The sequence below is a fragment of the Diadema antillarum genome, unplaced genomic scaffold, assembly GCF_040938485.1.
Source record: "Diadema antillarum isolate AM-2024a unplaced genomic scaffold, OU_Dant_1.0 seq00000840_RagTag, whole genome shotgun sequence".
NCBI lineage: Eukaryota > Metazoa > Echinodermata > Echinoidea > Diadematoida > Diadematidae > Diadema > Diadema antillarum.
Window position 1 is genome coordinate 258,951 of NW_027271716.1, and position 22,681 is coordinate 281,631.

The following is a 22,681-nucleotide window of genomic DNA, read 5'->3' on the forward strand; positions in this document are numbered from 1 at the left end:
GTCTTAAATACAGTAAACATCAGTATGTAAAATTCCTTGAGGACACTTACCCGTGCCTTGTAGCACACCCACCACACACTCACACACATACATACAGAGCATTAAATACACACGGTGAAAACTGTAAATCACAATATGTTCATCTCAGTTGTCTTGCTAGAAGACTGACGAGTGTCCATCCAGTTGGCATGGTAACAATGACAACAAATGATGGTTGGCGACCAGTTGACAAGTGTACCCTGAGTCAGAACGACAGGATGATACCGTATATGCCGAATATTTTGCAAGGTTTTTTATTTTCACGAATTTCACGAGTCAGCTGCGATTCGCGAAGACTCCCGAAAATATTGACTCTGATCCCGACATGCATGTCATGTACGCGTATACATTTCTCCGTTCAGTGCAGGACTCCACGATCGCGAATTTAACCTCTTGCGAAATGGTTGGGAAGTCTCGATTCACGAAAATTTAGACTTGCTAAATATAAGGCGTATACAGTAAATATCACCGACACTGCTGCATGTAATCACGTATTGAAAGACTCCACAGAGTGCCCACGTTGGGAGCTGCAGAAGATGATCACACGCTTTACATGATACGCCGATGTTGATGTTCAGTGCAGGTGATCGATGGGAGGGTCTCTTATAAAAAATAAATTGTTCACGCATGTCTAGACTTCCATTTTGTGCAGAACACCTATATGTTAGACTTTTCACCGAGTGAAGCGCATGTAGCAGAGCAAAGTCCATCTGCTTCAGCGCTGGCATATATCAGGGGCTTCACTTGATGTCCATGAATCGTATATCGCTGAGAAGAAGATATCGTCTAGGCAACGGCCTCGGGGCCGGTGAAAGCACGGTGAAAGTCTTCCGCTCCATGTCGACGTTGGTGCTGCGAATCGAGACAATAAAGGGAAATTAGAGCAGCAGGCAATGTATGACATTGGTAGAGGTCACATGTTTCAAGGTCACACGATTACAAAATGGCAGATGAATAATGGAAAGTGAAAACAGCATCCTAGAGTCTCGCATGTGGGAAATGAATGATAGAATACATCGTCAGCATTAGTGTAACACCTTGTTTCTAAACTGGTAGGCCATGAAGCTCTCTTGGGTGGGCCTGATTGTCGGCCAAAAAATGAAGGAAACCAAAGCCCAAAGAGAAATGTGGATTGAGTGAAAGCAGCAAAATTAGTAGAACACATCAGTGAAAGTTTGAAGGAAATCAGACAATCGATGCAAAAGTTATGAATTTTTACAGTTTTTGTGTTGGAACCACTGGATGAGGAGACTATTAGAGGTTATGATGTCATGTGAAGACAACAATATAAAGAAAATATAAAGGAAATCCACAAAAATTCATTCTTCATGAAAATTACACATTCCATCAACTTGATACTGACATATGTTAAGGGTAGCAATTATTCCCCCTGCTTTCTGAAACCAGTTAGTCAAGTGCTCTTTCATTATGCTGGAAAAGTGAATTTTTTAAAGGGAATCACACAAAAATTCATTTTTCTAGCATAATGAAAGAGCACTTGACTAACCGCTTTCAGAAAGCAGGGGGAATAATTGCTACCCTTAACTTAACATATGTCAGTATCATGTTGATGGAATGTGTAATTTTCATGAAAAATGAGTTTTTGTGGAATTCCCTTTATATCTTCTTTATATTGTTGTACACACATGACATCATAACCTCTAACAGTCTCCTCATTCAGTGGTTTCAACACCAAAACTTTAGAAATTCATAACTTTTGCATCAATTGTCCGATGTTCCTCAAAGTTTCACTGATGTGTTCTACTTATGTTGCTGCTTTCACTCAATCCACATTTCTCTTTGGGTTTGGGTTTCCTTTAAATAAAAAAAAAAATGCTTGTATTCTTTCTTACTGGGCCCCGAAAAAAACAATAGGAGCCAAAGTGGGCCTTGGGTCCAAAAAAAAAATTAAAAATTAAAAAAAAGGTTGAGAAGCGTTGGTATAACACATGGCATAGAAAACATGCAACATACAATGCTGCACCAGCACTGCTCAACTTAAAGGTGAATCAAGCAAATGTGACCTATATCAAGTTTTGTGGGTTGCTTCCTCCCCCCCCCCCCCCAATCTATTCTCTTGTCATGAGGACTTGAACCGAGAATAGCAATCTACAAAAAAAAAAAAAAAAAAAAAAAAAGGGGGGGGGGGGGCACAATACTCACATAGCAATGAAGCCTGCCACGTTGGTTGTGATCAGGTCATCTTCTTTGCTCTGGGCAAGACTGACGCTCAGAAGGTGGTGAACTATTTCTGGACCTGTATGAAATTAAAAATGATAATGAAATAGAGCAATGAAATTAAGCAAATTTCATATTTCAGAAAATCACATGAACGAATAAATCGTCGGCCTCATGCCAAAAGGGCCTTAACACCATAGACTTTGTACACTGTTAGGGCCCTTCTGGCATGAGGCCGACGAAATAAAAATATACAAGTGAAAAAATAATTAAATTGAATAAATGTGTACATCTAATAGGGCCCAACTCTAACACTTTTTCTCTGGAACCCAGTTAGGGTCACTTTTACAAGACATTTAAATTTGAAATTCTGGTGACCCTGAAATACAAGGAAATGTAACGATCCATTTTGATTCTTATGTGCCTAATCGGGCCACCAAAAGATAGTGTTTTTGGAAGTTTGGTGGCCTGACGTCAATTTTTAATGGCCCCGGCCCTTGCTGATGTCGAGCCTTGCATATGATACATACATGATAAGTTGTCAGATGAATGAAGAAATTAATAAGGACATAAACATAAATTGATTATTCACTTACTTATTCAATCAATCTATCAATCAATCAATGGGTAAGAATAACTACAAATACATACATAAAATACATAATGGGAGGTTGGCAACAAGACTTTGTTAAATTGAGAAAACATTCACAAATAAATTAACATTTACACAGAGTTTAGCATCTCTTGGGATGAAATACAAGATCTACCTCCCCTTCAAAAGTTACCACAGCCATTTTAACAACTCAACCCTCCTACCACACACAATGTAATGATGCCAGGACAGTAATTTCCACAGTAAAAAAAGTTGTCGATGTGTGTGGATTCCGTAATATCCTTAGTAGGCTAATATCACCCTTATCAATCATTAGGTAAATTTATGTATTTCTTCTTCATGTATGCTGTAAACACATCAGAAAATGCATTCATGGCAGCAAAATCCTCTATTGTGTAAATTGCAACACATGGAAGATTAGGTATATAAACATAAATATGTGTACACTATAGGGAGAGACAAACAGACAGACAGACACACACACACACACAGATGGACAAATGATTCTGTGCAGAAATGTAATACAGGCACAAAGCTCTACCAGATAAAACAAACTTAAGTCCATGAATCGCAAACTATAACCCACAGGCAGAGAAGCATTTTTGCAACATACGCGTGGGTGAGGAGATATTGGGGTTGTCAAACAAACATGTCACTCATGTTAATAATTGAACCCGATTTCAAAATAAGACACCACCTTCGACTGACTGGGTTGTGTTTCAGGATGTATAAGTGTCTTTACTGAGCTACTGGTGTATCTTTACAAAGAAAACATAATAATAATTGAATGCCGCACTGGTAAACTGTTCATAAAGATGAACAGACTTAACACTGATACATTGAATTCGACAGAACACCTGCAGAAACAACAACTACCACTTTCCACAGCCACAGATATCACAACAAATTTGACTTGATAAAGCTACTCTAGGCAGCCAATCAGCCCCACCCATGGCCCTTGCTCCTGGTCAGCGTGCTAAACATGCAGCAAGAACACTGGCCACTGGGACCCATCCAAGAACTGACCTGGAGTGACCGGCACCAGCTTGGTCTGGTTGTCTTCGGGGGTCATCCCAAGAGGTAGACATGAATTGGGGACAGGGGGAGCTACAGTAGGTGTGGAAGATGTAGAGAAAGACATTTGGGGAAAGAGAGATTTAAGACATCACCTTCATTACTTACATACATAAAACATTTTTGTACAATTGTATCTCTCTCTCCATAAAACTTGCATGACACTATACATGAAACTATTCTACACGAAACACATGACATCTTCATAACTAGCCTATACAGTGTTATTTCCCTACAGCCCAAGGCTGAGGTGAAATATATATAGAATAGGACATATGCCAACGCCTTTCTTTTACGGATACAGTCAAGACTGTTGGATGACAGAGTATATCATATGATTTGTTCTTGTAAATAAAGTGGCAATGTTAAAGGGATCGTATAGTTTTGGTTGAGACCTAATTTCAGGTTTCTAACATTTTTTGGTGAGATGATGAGAAACGTGTTAGGAAATATGAAAGAGCGTGTAATTTCACAAGGAATTCAACGTTTATTTGATGAAAATTGGTTTTGAAATGGCTGAGATATCCAAAACAGAGCGATTCTAATAAAGTGTGGGACCCACCTTTTATTACGATCGTGCTGTCTTACTTTGTTTTTGGATGTTTCAGTCATTCCAAATCTGATTTTCATCAAATAAACTCTGAATTCCTCTTAAAATGGTATGCTCTGTACTATTTCATAAGTGTTTTCTTGGTATCTCGCAAATAGTTGAAAGCCCAATTCTCATCTCCATCAATATTGTACCATCCCTTTAAGTACTACCAGCATTGACACGACACAACAGAATATATACTCGACATATGCCAGAGAAACTAAACTGTTTTCTGTTTTTCGACAGAGGCTGTACTTTAGGTTCTACGTGATGTAAGTATAAGTAGCCACAAGGTGGTTGTATCATCAACCAGAATCAACAGATGCCAACTCTTTCTTTTTTTCCTCCAAAGAATGAAAATCAAAAAATTTTTGTTGCATGGCTCAAAAATCAATTAATTTTCTTTGAAGAGCTGAGTTATTCACATAATCCCCACGACATCATCTCTGTTACTTGCTCAAGTTCGGCTGACTTGATATGCTCAGCACAGTTACAATGCAGCACTAACAATTTGGCAAAGGGGAGAGGGGGAACATATTTGCTGCATATTTGACTATACACATAAATGATGATAAGAACAACTCAATAACTGTTCAATGTACAAACCAAATGAAGTGCTGTGAGGCAATAATATTGCTGCCTTGTCTAATGTGTCTCTTTGACTGTGACTAAAAGCAATGTTTAAACAACAAAAAAGTGAAAGCTTAAATTTTCGTAACTGTTAATTTTTGGTCCTGTTTTCATGAAATATCTGCTGATTGCTACAACTGTTCTATTCTTATTCAAGTCAGGTAGAACGCAGAGTGGAAGTCTCATTCTAACTGAATTGCTTTCTTGCATGAAAAGTGTGAACGCATCTGCATAATGACAGAAATAGTCTATATTTGAGAACAATTCAACAACTTTCTCGTACGTACCACCGACTTTGTAGATTTCTACGTCTGAGAACTTCACCTCAAAGGAATGTGGGTAGAGACAGCCACCGAAGCCGTAGAAATACTCCCGCACCTTCTCGTCACGAGTGAAACGCCTGAAATTCTGCGATCGCTCTACCACCTTGAAGTGGTATCCAAGTAAGAGAGGAAACACGGATGGGAAACAGAAACTTTAAAAACAGAAATCATAAACCTCTGTAAAGTTCTTCACATGCATGAACTGATCAATGAAAATCACAAAGAATATAATGACTATAGCATAGAAATTAAATATGGCAATGAAAATTTAACGGTAAATCTGGGCAAGTCTTAGCAAAAGTAGACATGCCAGCCCTGTAATGACTGCTGAACTGAAGGAAAACAAACCAATGAAACATGTGATCAAGAACGTCAGCTGAGAAAAAAGCCGAGTCGAGACAGACAGGGGTCTGCCGTTGCAACAGCCAGAATGACATAAACAACATATTTCAGCTGAAGTTTAGTGACTTTTTAACACATTCCTCAAATGCCTCGCATTTGGCCTCGCTCTGGAGGTGGTCTCGACTCGGCCGCGGCTCGGCATTTTCTCAGTGTAAACGCAAACTGGGCCAAATGTGCGGCCAATTTTAGTCTGGCTTCCAAACCCTCTGCCTGTACCTTTCGCTATTCAGGATATTAACCCCCTCAACGTCGAAAACTAGTATAGTTTAAGGTGGTTTTGTCCTGCAAAGGATTTTTTCCTTCAGCAAAGGCCTTTGCCCGAATGGCCACCACGGAATTCAGTTGGCAAAGGGTCTGAAAACCAGACAATACCAAATTGCATTTGTTTACAAGCAGAGCGCCACTACGACAAAATATTAAAAGGTTTCAATCAAAAGCGCGGCCGAGCCCTGCAGTGTAAACGGACAAAATTGCGAGGCTCGGCCCAGCCCCGCACTGTAAACGGGGTCTATGTCTCATTCATTGTTTGCATCAACTCTCACCCCTATTTCCAAAGAAAAAGATGAATACTTACCCCTCCAGATTTGGGTTGTAGAACTATTTTGACAAAGGATGGAATGTCTCGCACGAGCTCATTGTACAGTCGCTCTTGGTCTAACACAATGATGACATCCACTACGGACAAAACAAATAAACAAACAAAATCGAAGTCAACTCGCATACATTACATAATCACTATGCCACTGCCGATCAAAGCATCTTGATATATTCACTTTTGTAGAATGAAAATGGCATAAATTAACTATGTAAACAAACCTCCAAAGAATGTTTCTTGCTGTCATGAGTGGATTGACAGATGCTCTATTCCACTAAAGACAACTTTGGATGGAATTTGCGAATGAGTTGTGATAAATGGTTTGGTTATTGTTATAAATCAAATGACTATTGTTTGTGACTGCCCAAGTTGAAACTCATTTGTATTTTGAGGCAATTTGGACGTTAATTGATACGTGCTCTAGTGCTCTGGCTATTGAGTGATTTGATAATTTAAATATTTGGAGGGTTTCCAGAAGGGTAAGGGCCCACTGCATGAGGCAGATACAGGAAGGCGTCATCGACCGTCGACCAGCTCCGAGACAAGTGAGACTGTTGACCTGCGCCCCGGAACATGCCGTCAAACCCCCGTTTGAGGTGAGACCCCATCGCCAAACGAAGCTGATGGGGTGCCATACCCCCCCCCCCCCTAACGATTCCTCGTTTGAGAAGTGGGAGTAGATGTATTCACCCACTGCAAATAAACTTTCTACTCAGGCGTGGCAAACCTGGAGGCCAAGCCAGGGTTTAATGACTACAACAGCTGTCATATTACGTAAGAGCATGATAAGGATATCTGCCTGTGGCAGACCATTCAAAGTGCACTCAATTTTCTCTATTCTTTCTAAAGTTTTAGATTTTATATTCTATTGAGAAATTCTATAGTCATCCGTTTTGAATTTCGAACGAAAACATTTGACCCATAAATAACGAAAATACAGGAATAAGAAGGAGAGCATTGTAGAAGTTTGTCGACACACACACGCACCATGGAGCTACATAGCCCATGCCAAAACCAAAACAATCTCCTCCTCTCGCGGGTGGCGGTGACTGATACTGATGCTTAGATTAGGCCAGGGTCAAAAAACAGGTGTTTTATATCTTTGGTTTTTAAGTCCTTGATTGCCAAGATATACACTGGCATTGTCTACAGGGGTGAAGCTTCTTCAAACGAGAGATTTGCCTCATGGTATTCCTGGATGTTGAGGAGACATCGCGAAGACGTTCCGTCGAGGGAGCGACCACGCGAATGGGACTCGCGACGACTCGCTGCGACAGACCATGCGACCGTACTAGCGCCAGTGTAACGGGGCACCGTCATCATCATACATCGTCATTGTCATATGTCATCATCACACATGTACATCCATCGACTGCTACGAGGTGGAAGCATTCCATTTGAAGTTAAACGTTTCACGCTAAGAACCAGAGAGCCACTGAGCCAATGAGAATTTATGTTTATTTTTTTTTAACCACCTGTAAGACACTATACTTGCTTCGGCTGCTGATTGGCTTTTGACCCAAGTTCAGGGCCAACTTCTCAGGAAAATTATAAATTCCATAATCGTACAGCCATCTCATGACAATTTCTTGACAGTGTGACACCACTTGAAAGCATGGAACAATCTGTGGGAGCACTGAACAACAACATCAAATCAGACTGCTTGAAGCCAACTACCTTACCTTCGAATGCCTGGGCAGCGTATTTGATACACTGGTAGCCGTCACCCTTGACCCAGCCACACGTGTTAATGACACACCCACTCTGGGCGACTGAAAGAGGGAGCAGACATTACAATAGGACAGACAGCATTAAGGAAGGCAGATTGACTTTTTTCAAATGTACAAGGAAAGGGTTTAAAAGTGAAATGACAGACACCAACTGGATTTAAAAATAATCGCATGATATGAATATTGCACAACGCATCTTATAGCCCATGGGCACAACATCAATAAAATAAGTACTTACACTGTGGATATACCAACTACTACAGGAGCTAAAAAGCAATGCATGCTTTCAAGATTCTCTGCATCTTTTAGGCATACACTGATAGCAACTTATCTAGTGAAACTTTAGTTTTCTTTACCAGAGTGCTACATAACCATCACTGAAAACAGAACATAAAATCATTTTTTCAGACACTTCCCCTTTCTCTCACTTTGTGCAGAAAATATCATTGCTTTACAAATTTGACAATTGGCAAGTGCACTTAGTAGAATGACAATGTAAAGAGGATTTTTATTTTGTTCTGGATGCGGAGATGATCTGCAGGTATTGCCGAGTTGGGCCATCCCGCCATGTCTTCCATTGTTGCATACTGTTTCCTACACAACTATTGTGTTGAGAAGGAAATTGAATATTAAAGTGCATATTTACAGACATTCTAGGATCACTGTTGGTTGGCTTTGATATCATTTTTCTCTTTCCCGACATGGCTATACAGGGCCCCATTTCATAAAAAGTTGATATGATAATCATATCAACTTTTTATGAAATGGGGCCCTGTATATTGATAGCAACTCTTGCTGGAATGGCAATTGTCATAGTAACGACAAGAATCCAGCTTCCTGATTGGCTGTTGCATTTGGAACTTGCCATTCCAGCAAGAGTTGCCATCCTACAATCTTTTATGAAATGGGGCCAAGATCTTTTCATATACTGTAAAAGTGGAAATTTTCGCGGTGTTGAAACTTTCGTGCATTTCGCGCAACCAGAAACTAGCGCGAAAATATTAAAGCACACAAATATTTTTGCCTGCCATATGTTTCTGTGCATGATGTCTTGATTCCGCGGAATTAAAAGCACGTGAAACTCTTCTGACCCGGCCAAGCGAAAAATTAGTTGCGCGAAAATATCCACTTTTACAGTATATGGATGAGGAAGCAATAAGCACAATGACAAATATTCCCATCCCCCCACCCCAAAAAAAGAATGAATCATAGAGGGGTATCTCGTACCTCTTGGGTTCGTTTTACAGCGCATGGAGAAGACCTCAGCAAGCCGTGCAGTCAGGATCTGATAGAGCTTCATGTTAACCCCAGGCGAGGTCGCCCCAAAGTGGTACACGAGGGGTGCGGTCAGGGCAAAGCCCTGCTCTACATCGGCTGGCCGCTCTACGAGCAGCGCCCCCACGGTTCCTGGCACAGATATAGAACCCTGTACATGAAATTTAAAAAAGAAAAATGATATCAACTTCAACTAGCCTAAACTACCAAATCTTGATTCACGACACCAAACTGTACAAGTTGATAGCATCTATTCTCACAAGACTTGTAAAGGTAGATGATCAACTTATTTCTTTGTATTTGTTACCACCAGATCTTACTGTTCTTACAACCATACACCTGTTTGCTTCAGCGGCAAGAGCTCGCCATAGTCCCACATGAGTCAAAGCATAATGTCATGTGTTCATACTTTTCAAGAAGTCTGTCATGTAAGCACTTTCCAAACTATGCAAACAAGAATTTCTCACAATTTTTCTCTTGTACCTCCTACTTTATTTCAGGAGCACTCATATTTGTCATAATAGTTCATTCACCTGTCCAACATCGAGCTCGATGAAAGTTGGTCTTCGGCCAACCCTGACGGCGTAGTTGAGTAGCAACCGACACACTGTGCTCTTACCAACATCGCCTGGTCCCACCACCATCACCTGGAAAGAAATGCGGGAAGGAGGAGAAGTGATTATTGAATTCAAGCCAACTTTGCTACACTTCCATGCTGTCTTGGAGGTGGCAGTAAAGATGCTCATACAAGGGGCAAGGTATATCAACTCCACACTCTTTAAACTCACGTTGAAAATGTGTTACCAAGGAATCACGGAACAATTATGTTGCAGAAATAACAAATGGCAGAGTGATAACCCTCCACAGTGATGCCCATAAAAGGGCAGTAGCATGACAACTAAAATACTGACATGTCATCATTGAATATCGTCGATTGAGTATAGATAAGGCGTTAGGGTTCCCATAACCTATGGCATTTGTGGCTACACAAATATATGCTTCAAAGACACATGCGATGTATTAGTGGCTATGAGACCAAAAATTTTTCAGGGCATTTAACATTGAAACCAAATGCTGCCTGACTACGGATAAAAAGTTCTTAAGCCTGCGGGATTTTTCTCTACAATTCTGCTAAAATGCATTTCTAGCTTAAACTTCTATATCAATTTACATGTCTTCGAAAAATATAATATTTTCCAAAAATATTCATGCATTGTGGTCTCAGAAAGATGAGGCAGACTAAGTTCACCGACCTTTGGTCCTCTGGTAGCCTCCAGTTCAGCCTGTTGCCTCATTTGTTCCAGCGCTGCGTGCGTGTTGAGGTACATTACCATTGGCGTTTCTTTGGATACATATGCTACCTCTGTCTTTCCGCGGATGTGCAGGGTAGAGTTAAGGGATACACTTACTTGCGAATTTCAATTAAAATAAACCTGCAGAGATCTTGAAGTCTTGCAAAAACTTGATATCATTGGAAGGTGGTGTCGGATAAAACAGAAGAGAAGAATATCAATCAACACTGTAATGTGGACTGTGTGCTTGTTTCTACCGGACACTTCATATTACCTTGATCACCTCATATTTTACTACTACCCGAGCTGTTTCTGCTATGGACTTTAACCCGTTGAGGACGAGTCCTGAGTATACTCGGGCAGGTGTCTATGGGAAATGCATGTTGTAGCAAAATCAGTCCATCCTAAACGGGTTAATACGCAGTGATGCCGGGTACTGCAGGGTACAGTGCAAGGAAGCTTGCAAAATGCAGTGAACTAGACAGTCGTGAATAATAAGGTCACAGATTCAGATTTTAAGTTTTTGCACGATAATTAGAAACCACTTATGCCACATGAAACAGCATACAATTCTAAGAGGAATTTACAGTTTAACTGGTGAAAATTGGTTTTGAAATGGCAGAGATAGCCAAAACAAAATCCTCACAAAAGCTGGGTCCTACCTTTTAATAGGACCTCTTTGTTTTTGGATATCTCAGCCATTTCAAAACCGATTTTCACAAAATAAACCTTGAATTCCTCTTAGAATTGCATGCTCTTTCATATTTTGTAAAAGGTTTCTTAACAGATTTCTCATCATCTCGTAAAAAGGCTGGAAGCTGGAAGCCAAATCTCAACCAAAACTATACCATCCCTTTACAGCTTTCAAAAAAACAACAGCTGCCGCAGAAAGACGGTGACATGTTAATAATAGCAAAGATGTAATCCTTTTCATATATAGAGTACTTCACTTGATCTCTGACTAAACAAAGTTTGTGAAAAGATTGCAAATTCTTCAAGGATATGACGAGCGTGCAGCCCTGCCACGTGAAGACAGCCACTTTGGACCCCGAGGAGAATTTGTAGATCCTATTTCTGAGCAGCTCCGATCCAAAGACTTCAGCAAGACCGTCCTTGAGCTGTGGCGAGGAGAGTTCCAAGAAATAGCACATAACACTTGTAGGTGAAAAAAAATAGTTACGCTTTTCATAGGCATTAATCGGTAGTCTGTGTGTTTATAATATCATCGAATGGTAGTCTGTTGTTTGCTTGTTCTTTTTTTTCCCCCTATAATTTACAATGTATTTGAAATTGCTACAGCTACAGCCAGAACTTCCCTTGCCATCTGCCCCCCCTCCCCCTCCCCCCTCCCCCCCCCCCAAGATGTGGAGTGGTCCTTCCCCTGATATTCACCATGCCCGCCCCATTAGGTTCTTTCAAGGCACTTTTGAAAACACAATTGTATATACATCTGAAATACCACAATAATAAGAATTATGTTGTACAAGACCACTATTAAAAGACAGTGTGCTATTAAAATCCAGACTAAACTAACATACGCATATTAGCAAAGTGAGGATCTTTCTGTCTTGCTCTATCTTGTCAATGATTAAAAAAAAAAATGCACTTGTACTTTCCACGCACATTGTGAATAATACAGTATTCTCATTGGTATCATCTACTGCTTCAACAACCATTCATATAACATGTGACCATGCCTATTTAACAACATGACTTCAGAGTATAATGAGTCAACCAGTGCTGACCCCCCCCCCCCCCCAAAAAAAAAAAAGGGGGGGGGGAGGGGAAAGAGGAGTGGGAAAGGAGATATAGCAAAGGAGGGATAGAGAAAAAGGGGGTGGGAAGGAGGATAGTAAAAGAAGGGAGGAGTTGAAAACTTGGCTATGGTTTATGGTTTAAGTTTATGGTTCACTTTGTGAAATGGGCATACCTCCATCTCCACCAATTCATTGTTTTCCACCTCAAATCGTAATTCATTGTCCTGTGCCAGCTGGAACTCTCGTCCTCCCTGAGGCGAGAAAACAGAAGAGAGGCAAAATCATAATTACAAGAACATTTCCATGACATTTTTTTTTCTTCAAATCTTATTTCGTTACATTGCAGGCAAAAAAAAGAAAAAAAGTCTGATAACATAGGCATTGGGCCTCCCTTGTGAGTCATGTCAATCAAGATTGCTTTTATAATGTGCTTGAGCTTTTAATACACTGGATTGCAATCTGTAAGATTTTTTTTGTGTGTGTGTGTGTGACAACACGAACACCTCTAAAGCTCTCATAAGATTTTGATATTTTATTTCCTCACTTTTGCTGCAAATGCTGGCATTGATGTGAAATCTGCAATCTACATACACTTAACACAACTTGGATATTGTGAGCCTCAGTAAAATATTGGGACTGTGTGTGACCATATCATGTGATTGACGGAATCAACTTTCAGAAAATTAAGCACACAAATGAAAACACATAGGACTGTGCAAAAAAAATTCCATTGATTATAAAAACAAACAAGGCAGTATGTATCACCTGCATGTTGCAATTTGTGATCATGGTGTCTTTCAAAGGAAGTTCATTGACCTGTAAACCTTTGACCTTGGTAAAAATGACCACCATACCAACTTGACCAGTATCTTTAAGTACTTGGTAATGAACCTGTGGTGTGAACTTGGTGGACATAGCTCAAAGCTGTGGAAAATCGAGAGCACATCAGAATACCAAGAGTACAGTGCCTATCACTATCTGGTATAAAGTTCATTGACCATTTGACCTCTGAATTAGTCAGACTTCACTCATAAAATGTATTCGAACTTGACCAGCATCTTTAGGTACCTGTGGTGTAAGCTTTCTGGTCATAGCTCACACCTGTGGAATGCTGTTGAGAATACACAACAATACTGTGAGTACAAATTGTATCAGAGAAAGTTCATTGACATTTTGATCTTTCACCTTGTTGGACTTAACCCACATTCGAACTAGACCGGCATCTTTACGTTACGTACAAGTGGTGTGAGTTTGTTGTCATAGCTCAAATCTGTGCAAAGTTATTGAGAGTACACCAAGAATACTGCATGAAAATAGTGCTTATCAAAATCGGGGCAAGTTCGTTGACTTTTTGACCTTTGAACTTGTCAAACTCCACCCGCATCTTTAGGTTAATGGTATTGTCCTGTGGTGAGTTTGGTGATCGTCGCTCAAAGCTATGGGAAAGTTATGGAGAGTTCATCAAATTGTTGATGACGCTGCCAATGACAACGGAAAAGGGACACCTACAATGCACAAGTACGTCTTGCTTCCTGTACGTAACCAAGACAAAAACAAAACAAAAACACAGCTCCAAGAACAAGAGCTCAATGCAGATACAGTGTACAGTACATTGTACGCCATGAAAAATATCCCAAAATGCAAGTGCACGGTCCTCTCCGTGCAAACAGAGAAACGCTCACGCACGGTGCTCAACCCATTCCTCACGGACCAGGTTCCCATGGCGTCAACTGGATGGGAACTACAATGTATACCAGGATCCCAAAATGTGGACAAGAGTGCAGGCATTTGTGGCCAAAATTCATGTTTGTTTGTGTTATTCTGCCCAGAAAAATTGCTTTGATAGAAAGATCACAGATTTTTCTATCAATATCAGTTTTCTTTCTGTATGAAACCTGTGTGTATCACGGTATCATACAGTGCTCTTTTTTCCAAAGTACAGTGTATATTATGTAGTGTGTGCTTATTTTGCTAGATGAAACTTGTATGAAGATGTACATAGCAATCAAGGGTGAGCTGAGTAGATATTTGCTTTAATATTGCTATTCAACCCCATTCAGGTGCCTCTTTTGTGAGGAACAAGAGTTTGTGAGCTCATCAATGCATGCTCCATTCATACTGTACCTCACGCCCGATCAATATTTTCATTGTTCAATGCCACATGTAGCTGACCTTGGAAAGGGGGTACATTTATACCACTTGACTGCTTTCACACAGGTTGATAACCAACCTATTCGTTCTCTGTTGACCTGCAAAAAGGAATCTCGTTTGGGGGCATTGGAGGCTCTGGGAGAATTGCAGGAGGAACGAGTTAATACGAGAAATACCATGTTTTTTTTTGAGAATGAAATTTACCTGGATACCTTGATGCAATAATCCCTTGAAGCAGCCTGTACATGAACCTACATTGTATACTGGGATGAACTCGAGCTGTGTGTCCTTAGGGGGTGTCATTCAGTGTACATGTATGTACAAGAGTCTCACTATCATACAATAAAATGTGAGTATGAGTGCTCCAGGTGAATTACTGCAGTATTAAATTACCCCAGGTGGTATAGATATCATTGTAATTCCAGTTTGAATGCACCTACTGCCTCACTTCTATGAGCTGTGTTGTACAACATGCACCAGGTTGTTATAATGCATGTGTGATGAATGGACTGGTTTGTACATGCTGTATCACATTACTTTTTTAATTCTGATGACGCAAGTGGCAGTTTTATATCACAAGGACCACACGAATATATGCAGAGAAACTACTGCCTGCAGGGCATAATTTATCAATGGACTGTAGTTTTCCAATCCATACCAAGCTCATTGTATCCTACACATAAAAAAAGAGATGATGTTTGTGGGAGAAACAGAGACTGCTTAAGGACAAATACAAACTAGAAATAAAATTGGCCACAAGATTATCTGTATACTAACATCATTATCAATTCCCTCATAAAATAGGCTACTAAAAAACATAAACATTACGAAAGAGACACTAACACACATACAGTATGTACGCAATCACACATGATAGGAATTTAGGGGGATTTGACATAAAACACTCTGTTGACAACTCCACCTTCAAGAACAAAATCACACAAATGCTGATCACACTGGTGATAACAGCTTTCATATAAAAGTGCAGTTTACACCCACATACATTGTATAAGGTACATGTACATTGTATGTTCATCAACATTTTACGCAAACAGAATATATAAACGGCAGTGAAAGAGTCTTTATTTCCCACAATGATTCACCCTCACCAGACAACTACAACGTAGCAGTGACATTTTGGCGAGCGGACTTGCTCATGTGAATGAGATGACCAGATTTACATCATCACCAGTGGTTGCTCTGAATCGTTGCCATGGCAACAGATACCCTGGAATCAGCACACAGTATATAATGCCTGGCATCCCCACGTCAGAGATGTGAGCAGTAAGTAGCCAGGTGAAAAAATTTCGTAACTGGCTCGTATTTTTAGGTCAGCACGTGGCGAGCAACGTGAGAAAATCTAGTGCATTTGTAACATGTAACAGAGTACAGGATATTGGATACCGCAAAAGACATGCACTGTACAATGTATAGCAGCGGCTAACACACTAGTTTACAATGACCCTGTCATCGTGAAATCAGCATCACAGATTGTCAGAAAATACTGCATCTCATCAAGCCCTCTGGTAAAAGTAGAAGGATTGGTGGGACTAAAGGCAGCATCAGTAAAACATACAGTATGATTGTTACCTCAGTCCTTTCTTCATGAAGTGGAGGGTAGTAAAATTGATGCCAGCATCAATAAAACTGGACAATTACATCAGTTTTCTCCTAGCAGAAAGAAGGCAGGGCTAATCGTAACATCAGTTTTAAAAACATAAAGTCTCGTCTAATACTTCCATGTCGGTCATGAAATCTATAGGATTGTTATGAATGTTTTTACCGATACCACTACTACTGTTCTCCTAAAAAGAAAAATAAATAGAGAAGCACTCGGAGAGTGCAGACCTCCGCCAAGCATGCAGCTCATTTCCACCACTGATTTTGTTCTTCCACAGAGATCAGTGATTTCCATCCATATGTGTAGGCCTACTTGTAGCATTGTGTGCTGAAAGCCGCCTGATTTCCCAATATAGAAGCCTTTGTCACGTCATAAACCCTCAGCTGCAAGGCGCGCCTCGCCCTAGCAGAAACTAGAGCACGCACTTTAGTGCGCGCATGCAAACCTCAAATACGCGCAGCCTTAACTACCAAGTTCATTGACCCTACCTGCCAAAATATCAAAAATTCTCAGATCACTGCCAAAAGTTAATCGTTTGTTACTTGTGTCATTCTCAACCTTTCCTGCAAGTTTCATCCCAATCCGTTCACTACTTTTTTAGTTATTTGGCACACGGACAAACTAACGAACAAAGACAAAAACAAACAAACATACAAACCAATGGTAGCGAAAACATAACCTCTTCCCTTGGCGGAGGGAATAAATAAGGTAGGCATAATGCTAATATCAACATAAAAACATGATTGTTAAGAATGATTTCAAGCAGGACCATCAACTTACACCGACATCATTTAAACACTGGATGCCACCTCATAGTACAATTTACTGTCATGGGATGTAGATCTGTATTTGATTTTCTTGCAAGCATGGAGTTGCACTTTCCTGTAGTTGCCAAACATACATGTAACGCAATCAACCAAAACAAGATCCATTACAATATTTTTTTTTGATAACACTTATGCAAAACCCACTGGTAGACTTGTGCAACTACACATCATCACCCTATCTCATTTGCATATTTCGTGGTATTACTATTATGCAACTGATAGTACTAGGGAATTTTGGTAAAATTCATTCAATGACTGTATGTCCTTTAATGTGTTACTCTACAGAACCTAGATTCCATATCTCATGTTATCTGCTGCCAAGGTGGGGGGGGGGGGGGGGGGGGGGAGCATTGTACAAAAGGACCGTCAGATTTAGTGCATGACCTAAGTTTGAAAATGTTTCTTGAAATATTTACTGCCATGCAGAATAACAACTTAAATTTGTACACGTTTGTATGTGGTCCTCCAATATAAAGATTGTAGCAAGAGATACACCCACTGTGTTTTAATTCAATATCACAGGATCCCTGCAATGAAGGGGTTTAACAACTCTTTAATTAATTGTACTTTATGTCATGTGTACACGTACACTGTAATCTAATTTGGGGGTTTTGTAAACACAAATACAATACTACAAATGGCACAAAAGATACCATATTGTATCCCTGCCTCTCTGCACACAAAACTGACACCTGCTTTCACAAGCCAGGTTTGGTACAATAAGAACGAAGTACGGTACCTCATTGTTCATGCAATCTGACATTGCGTTTTCAATAGATATTGTAGATTGTTTGTTTTTGACTCTACAGAAAATTATGCAAATCTCCACGCAACTGCGTACCTTAGCTCATCAGTAAAGAACAATGCGAATTCGCATTTAAACCTAAAAACAAGAATACATTGCACTGTACCAAAACTCTATATGTGAGACAAAGCCACAGCAAAGTACCAGCATCCTGGTGAAAATGGTATTTGGGCATGGTAACAACTTATTGCAGAGGACAGAGAACTCACCATATGGTAAACATACATACAGCTGTACATGTACATGTAGAGCAAGTCTTGCCTACAGTAACATTCACACAGCAAACTGCACAAAAAGCAAGATAACTTGTAATCACAATCAAATACAGAGTTTTTTTGCAGCCATTCAAATGGACAGAAAATGCCGCTAATTGCCAATCGCAATTATAAATCAACCAAACTGCCACTGCCAGAATTCTAATCAATCAGTGATCCTTATCCATATGTTTGTGCACTGTCCATAACGTGCATTTTGAATGATGCGTCAAAAAGAAAATAACTCAAAAAATGTTTTTTTTTACTCCAGCGTTCAAACACTTGCTTCCAATTTCCATTCAAATTATTGTACTATTTCTCGTATTGTCGCGACAATTCTGAAAAATTGCAGTTCTTGGATTTGGATCGTAATGCTGATTGTGCGGTGCTATTAGTGGGATCTTTGTGGCCACATGGGCAAATACCTCGAGATTTGAATCTCGATGCAAATCACACATTTGTACCGGTATCCCGGTAATTTGCATCACAATGAACCCAACTACGTTGTACCAATGACCAGACTTGCAGATCTATGTCACCTTGTCTACTGGAATACTTGACAAGCTGCAGAACTACTGGAAGTCACTTGACATGCTGCAAATACCTGTACATTGTATCTTAACAGCAACCTTCCAAGTTTGATAGAAAAATTGCATCAAAGTGCGGATAATAAGGTGATACCATAAAATTGGCAAAAGTTGCCTCTCTTTACTTGTAGTCGCATATTTTCACCTCTGGGAAGAAATAATTTTTCATAAATCATCTTTAACTCATAAATACAGACTGTACCTGAAGTTGATGGAAAAAGTACTGAGAGGTACTAATATATATATATATCAATATATATATATTTTTTTTTTGGGGGGGGGGAAGGGATGACCATGATGATGATCATTTGATTATTAAATGTGGAATGTATGTAAAAATCCTTTTTTTTTTCCAGTAAAATGAAAAGAAAATGAATCTTTAATTCCTCATCTTCTGAAAACAGGAAACTTCCAAGGTACCGGTAATTAAGATTTATTACATGAAGCACTTGAAGTCCTTGGCAAATCTTGCAAAGATTTAAACACTTGGCTGACTTAGCAATCTGTCATCAACTAAATCCAAGAGATATCAGGTAAAATGACTCAGCAGGATTATCAAAAATGCAAATAGTCCTAACTTTCTCAACATCTGTTGAACTTGTAAAAGTGAAACCTTTACTTCATCATTTCGTAGTATTTTTTTCTCATTTCAGTAAGTTCATGGACGATAAATACTATACTTAAAAAAAAATAAATCATAATTTTTGGAGGTGACCTACACTGTAAGTCCCGTTTACTGTGCAAGGCCTTATATAAAATAATGTTGACCCTATGCAGAAAAATCTGTGTGTTCGAAGGAGTTAAACTACATTTCTTGATTTAGACGGTAGACCCATAGGAGAGGGATTCCATACAGCCAGATGTACAGTATGTCTCCGCAGAACACATCCCCAGTCAATTATGGTATTTACAGACTGATCTTCCCTGATCTGTCTATGACACTTTCATATTGTTATAAATTGTTACCCCTCTACTATTCAGTCCAAACGAACTATGAAAATCTCAAACTGCATTTGTGTACAGCTTGCACATGGAACTACGGTCTACCTTGAATTGCTCTGTCATTTACCGTATTTATGGGTATTAAAAGTCGGCCTAGTACTAGTAGTAGCGTGTGAACTCAGCCACTTCTAATGAGGGCGCTAGTGGCCAAGTTTACCCGCTACATACATCTAGGCCAAGTTTACCCATAAGTAATTGTCTATGGTAAATTTACTTAGTTTTACACAGCTGGTTGGTGGTTCAGTGCCGAAACGACTTGCAACAGCAACCAATAAAAATAATGCGAGCTAGTTGCACATGACTGTGACAGTCCTTCAGCGACCTTTCTTTAGCTCAGTGTCTTTTAGACTACTGTGACTAGTTTCTGGTCCAGAGGGGCATTTCAAAAAGCTTTTTGTAGGACAAATTTGTCTGTTAATCAGACGCAAGGATTTCAGTAGCTTGTAACAGTTTGTCAGGGAAAGAAATCAGACAAAATGCTCCGTGAAATGGCCCCGGGCCCAGTCTTCGTCCCTGCCTTACCTGAAGTTCCAGGCTGGTCTGGGCCTTCAGTTCCTCCCAGTTGGAACACTCCTTTCCAGCTGGCGCAACTCCCTCTCCCCCTCCACCTTCCATTTTGCTTCACCAGCGACAGCGTGTTCACCTAAACAATGACACCAGCTAGCCTGCAATAGAGCTAGTTTCATACACTTGATCGTGATCTGCCACAGCTACTAACGTTAGACTGGCGCTGGCATATGCTACGTATCTCACAAGACTGACAAGAGCTGGCATTGACGAACAGCCGAACTGACCGAGTCCCAACCAGCAATGACAACTAAACCAGCAGTGCACATGAACTCTGTATGACTGATATTTGCAGGATACATCATTGCTGCACAGGTTTATGGAGCTATTACAAGAACTCAAGCAGGCAGCTAGCTACAAATGTAGCTACAGCTTAGCCTACATGTATAACTAGCTTTGGCAGTCAGTGCCAGTGCACAAGTACACTTGTATCACCACTCAAATACGGACACACACACACACACACACACACACACAAATCACATGCAATACACAAACTGGTACACTGTATGATAATCATAATGTGCCTCACCACATGCTCCCTACTGTGCACTTGTTTTGCCACGAGGCTCTGGTAGTTTTCATATTCAGACCCAAGCAAACTTTTATCAGTATTTCTATGATTCCTTGGCTTGTGGTAAATGGCCTAATATTCAAGATAATCTCACAAGATTTGTACAATGTGTGATGTCTGACCCCAACAACAGAAAAAAAAAAAAATTGTTGGTATTCCTTGAAATATGGTAACCTAGCAGGCCTACACGGTAATCATTATTATCATCTACAGACATCTATAGGATGTTTTAGCAGCGCATTAAAAACGTATATTGCTGTCCGCTCAATTTTTAGTGTTCAATATGAGAGCATATTGAACCAAATGCATAGGCCAACGTATTAATTCCCCATAGGCTACCGTTGTTACTGGCCGTTCAATAATACACCGTATTTTGTTTCATGCAATACGCGAGCCCTTGGTGAGTGCGCAAATGCTTGCTACTAGTGCACGAAATTTTGTTACAATTCACAAGCGCGCAAACATCTTGCTAGCAATACACAGTTTTAGGGGCTTCACCTTTTCAGCGCTGAGATGGGACCGTTGAGTCAACTTCAAAGACGAGTAGAAGTAGGCCTACGGTATTTTTGTGCAGTTTATGCTTTCTCTCCATGATTGTAGATGATAATAATTATACTGGATGGTATTAATTCCATGAATTAATACCATCCAGTATAATATTGCACTTGTTAGGGCCAATATTCCCTGGTATCCCATTCAGAGCCATCCAATGTAATATAAATTCACAGGTAGAATAATCAATCTGATCATCGAAATTTCATTGAAGTCCTCATCGTCCAGTGTTGAGCTGTTGGAAGGTGCATCACAGCTTCCCTGCCTTGATTCTGCACACTTCACAAATGACAGGTCTACATGTATTTGTAACCAGAGTTTCCGATATATCACACAGTTTTGCTATACAGACAACTACAAGGAGAAAATATCAGACTGGACTCACAACCTACCACAATCAAGTACTAAAAATGAAGCACAAATTAAATTTCTTGTTATGACATGCAACTTCTTGCTTACAAGGACAGGAAAGAGCTTGACCGGAAACAACAGTAAATATCGCATATTTTTGTAAATTCCCTGACATACGGTGCACATGCCCCAGCAGCGAAGGCTGGAAATGTTTCCTGTATTTTGGAAATAAATTTCAAGGCATTTCCTGTTTGGCAAGCATCCTAATAAATTCAAATAAGCCAAGAAAATATCATACAGTTCAACCTCTCCTATCTAACATCCCTTTATCCGGTTGCAATCTTGGCTTGATTTTTTTTTTTTTTTTTAAAATCTAATAATCACAGGAAAAGAGAGATTTCAAAATCAAACAAAATTCCTACACAAACTCATATGAATTTAATATTATTCCCAACAAATTGATTTCAATTTGACCAAAAAAAAAAATGATTTTGTGCTGAAAGCAAAGAGAGAGTTTCAGTATACACTACCTTCAACAGGTTACATGTACACATTGTAGATAACGTACAGTGTACAATGTACACGTGTAGCTACCATTGGGCAGGCAGCTGTGTGTATTAACTTAACATTGAAGGCCCGGTCACACAGCCCAAAAGTCGCGTAAACGCATGAATCACGCAAGAAATTCAAGCCTTACGCGATACATGCGCGATTTGCGCATTTCATGAGTTTGTCTAATATAGAACCCTTGCAGTTGTCCGCCGATGTGCACCGGATCAGCGCTTTACGCGAATCTAGGTTTTGAGCAGCTCAAAACTCGGCTTCGCGTAAGAGTTTACGCAGTACTGCGCTGTTCTACGTAATTTTTGCGTGGTTTGCATAGTTCTTAC

At 39.9% G+C, this 22,681-nt stretch overlaps 1 protein-coding gene across 1 annotated transcript; it reads right to left on the reverse strand.

Annotated features, from left to right (window-relative positions):
• Positions 1 to 364: 364 nt before the first annotated feature.
• LOC139740213 (polyribonucleotide 5'-hydroxyl-kinase Clp1-like) lies at positions 365 to 20,416 on the reverse strand. The gene is made up of 12 exons (XM_071650797.1): positions 20,270 to 20,416; positions 12,674 to 12,751; positions 11,748 to 11,861; positions 10,705 to 10,830; positions 9,985 to 10,098; positions 9,404 to 9,602; positions 8,129 to 8,218; positions 6,426 to 6,526; positions 5,414 to 5,552; positions 3,857 to 3,937; positions 2,203 to 2,296; positions 365 to 891 (listed from the first exon to the last, which is right to left on the reverse strand). Exons 1-12 carry the CDS (start codon positions 20,360 to 20,362, stop codon positions 780 to 782), a joined length of 1,341 nt encoding a protein of 446 aa, XP_071506898.1. The 5' UTR covers positions 20,363 to 20,416; the 3' UTR covers positions 365 to 779.
• Between the last annotated feature and the right edge of the window lie 2,265 nt (positions 20,417 to 22,681).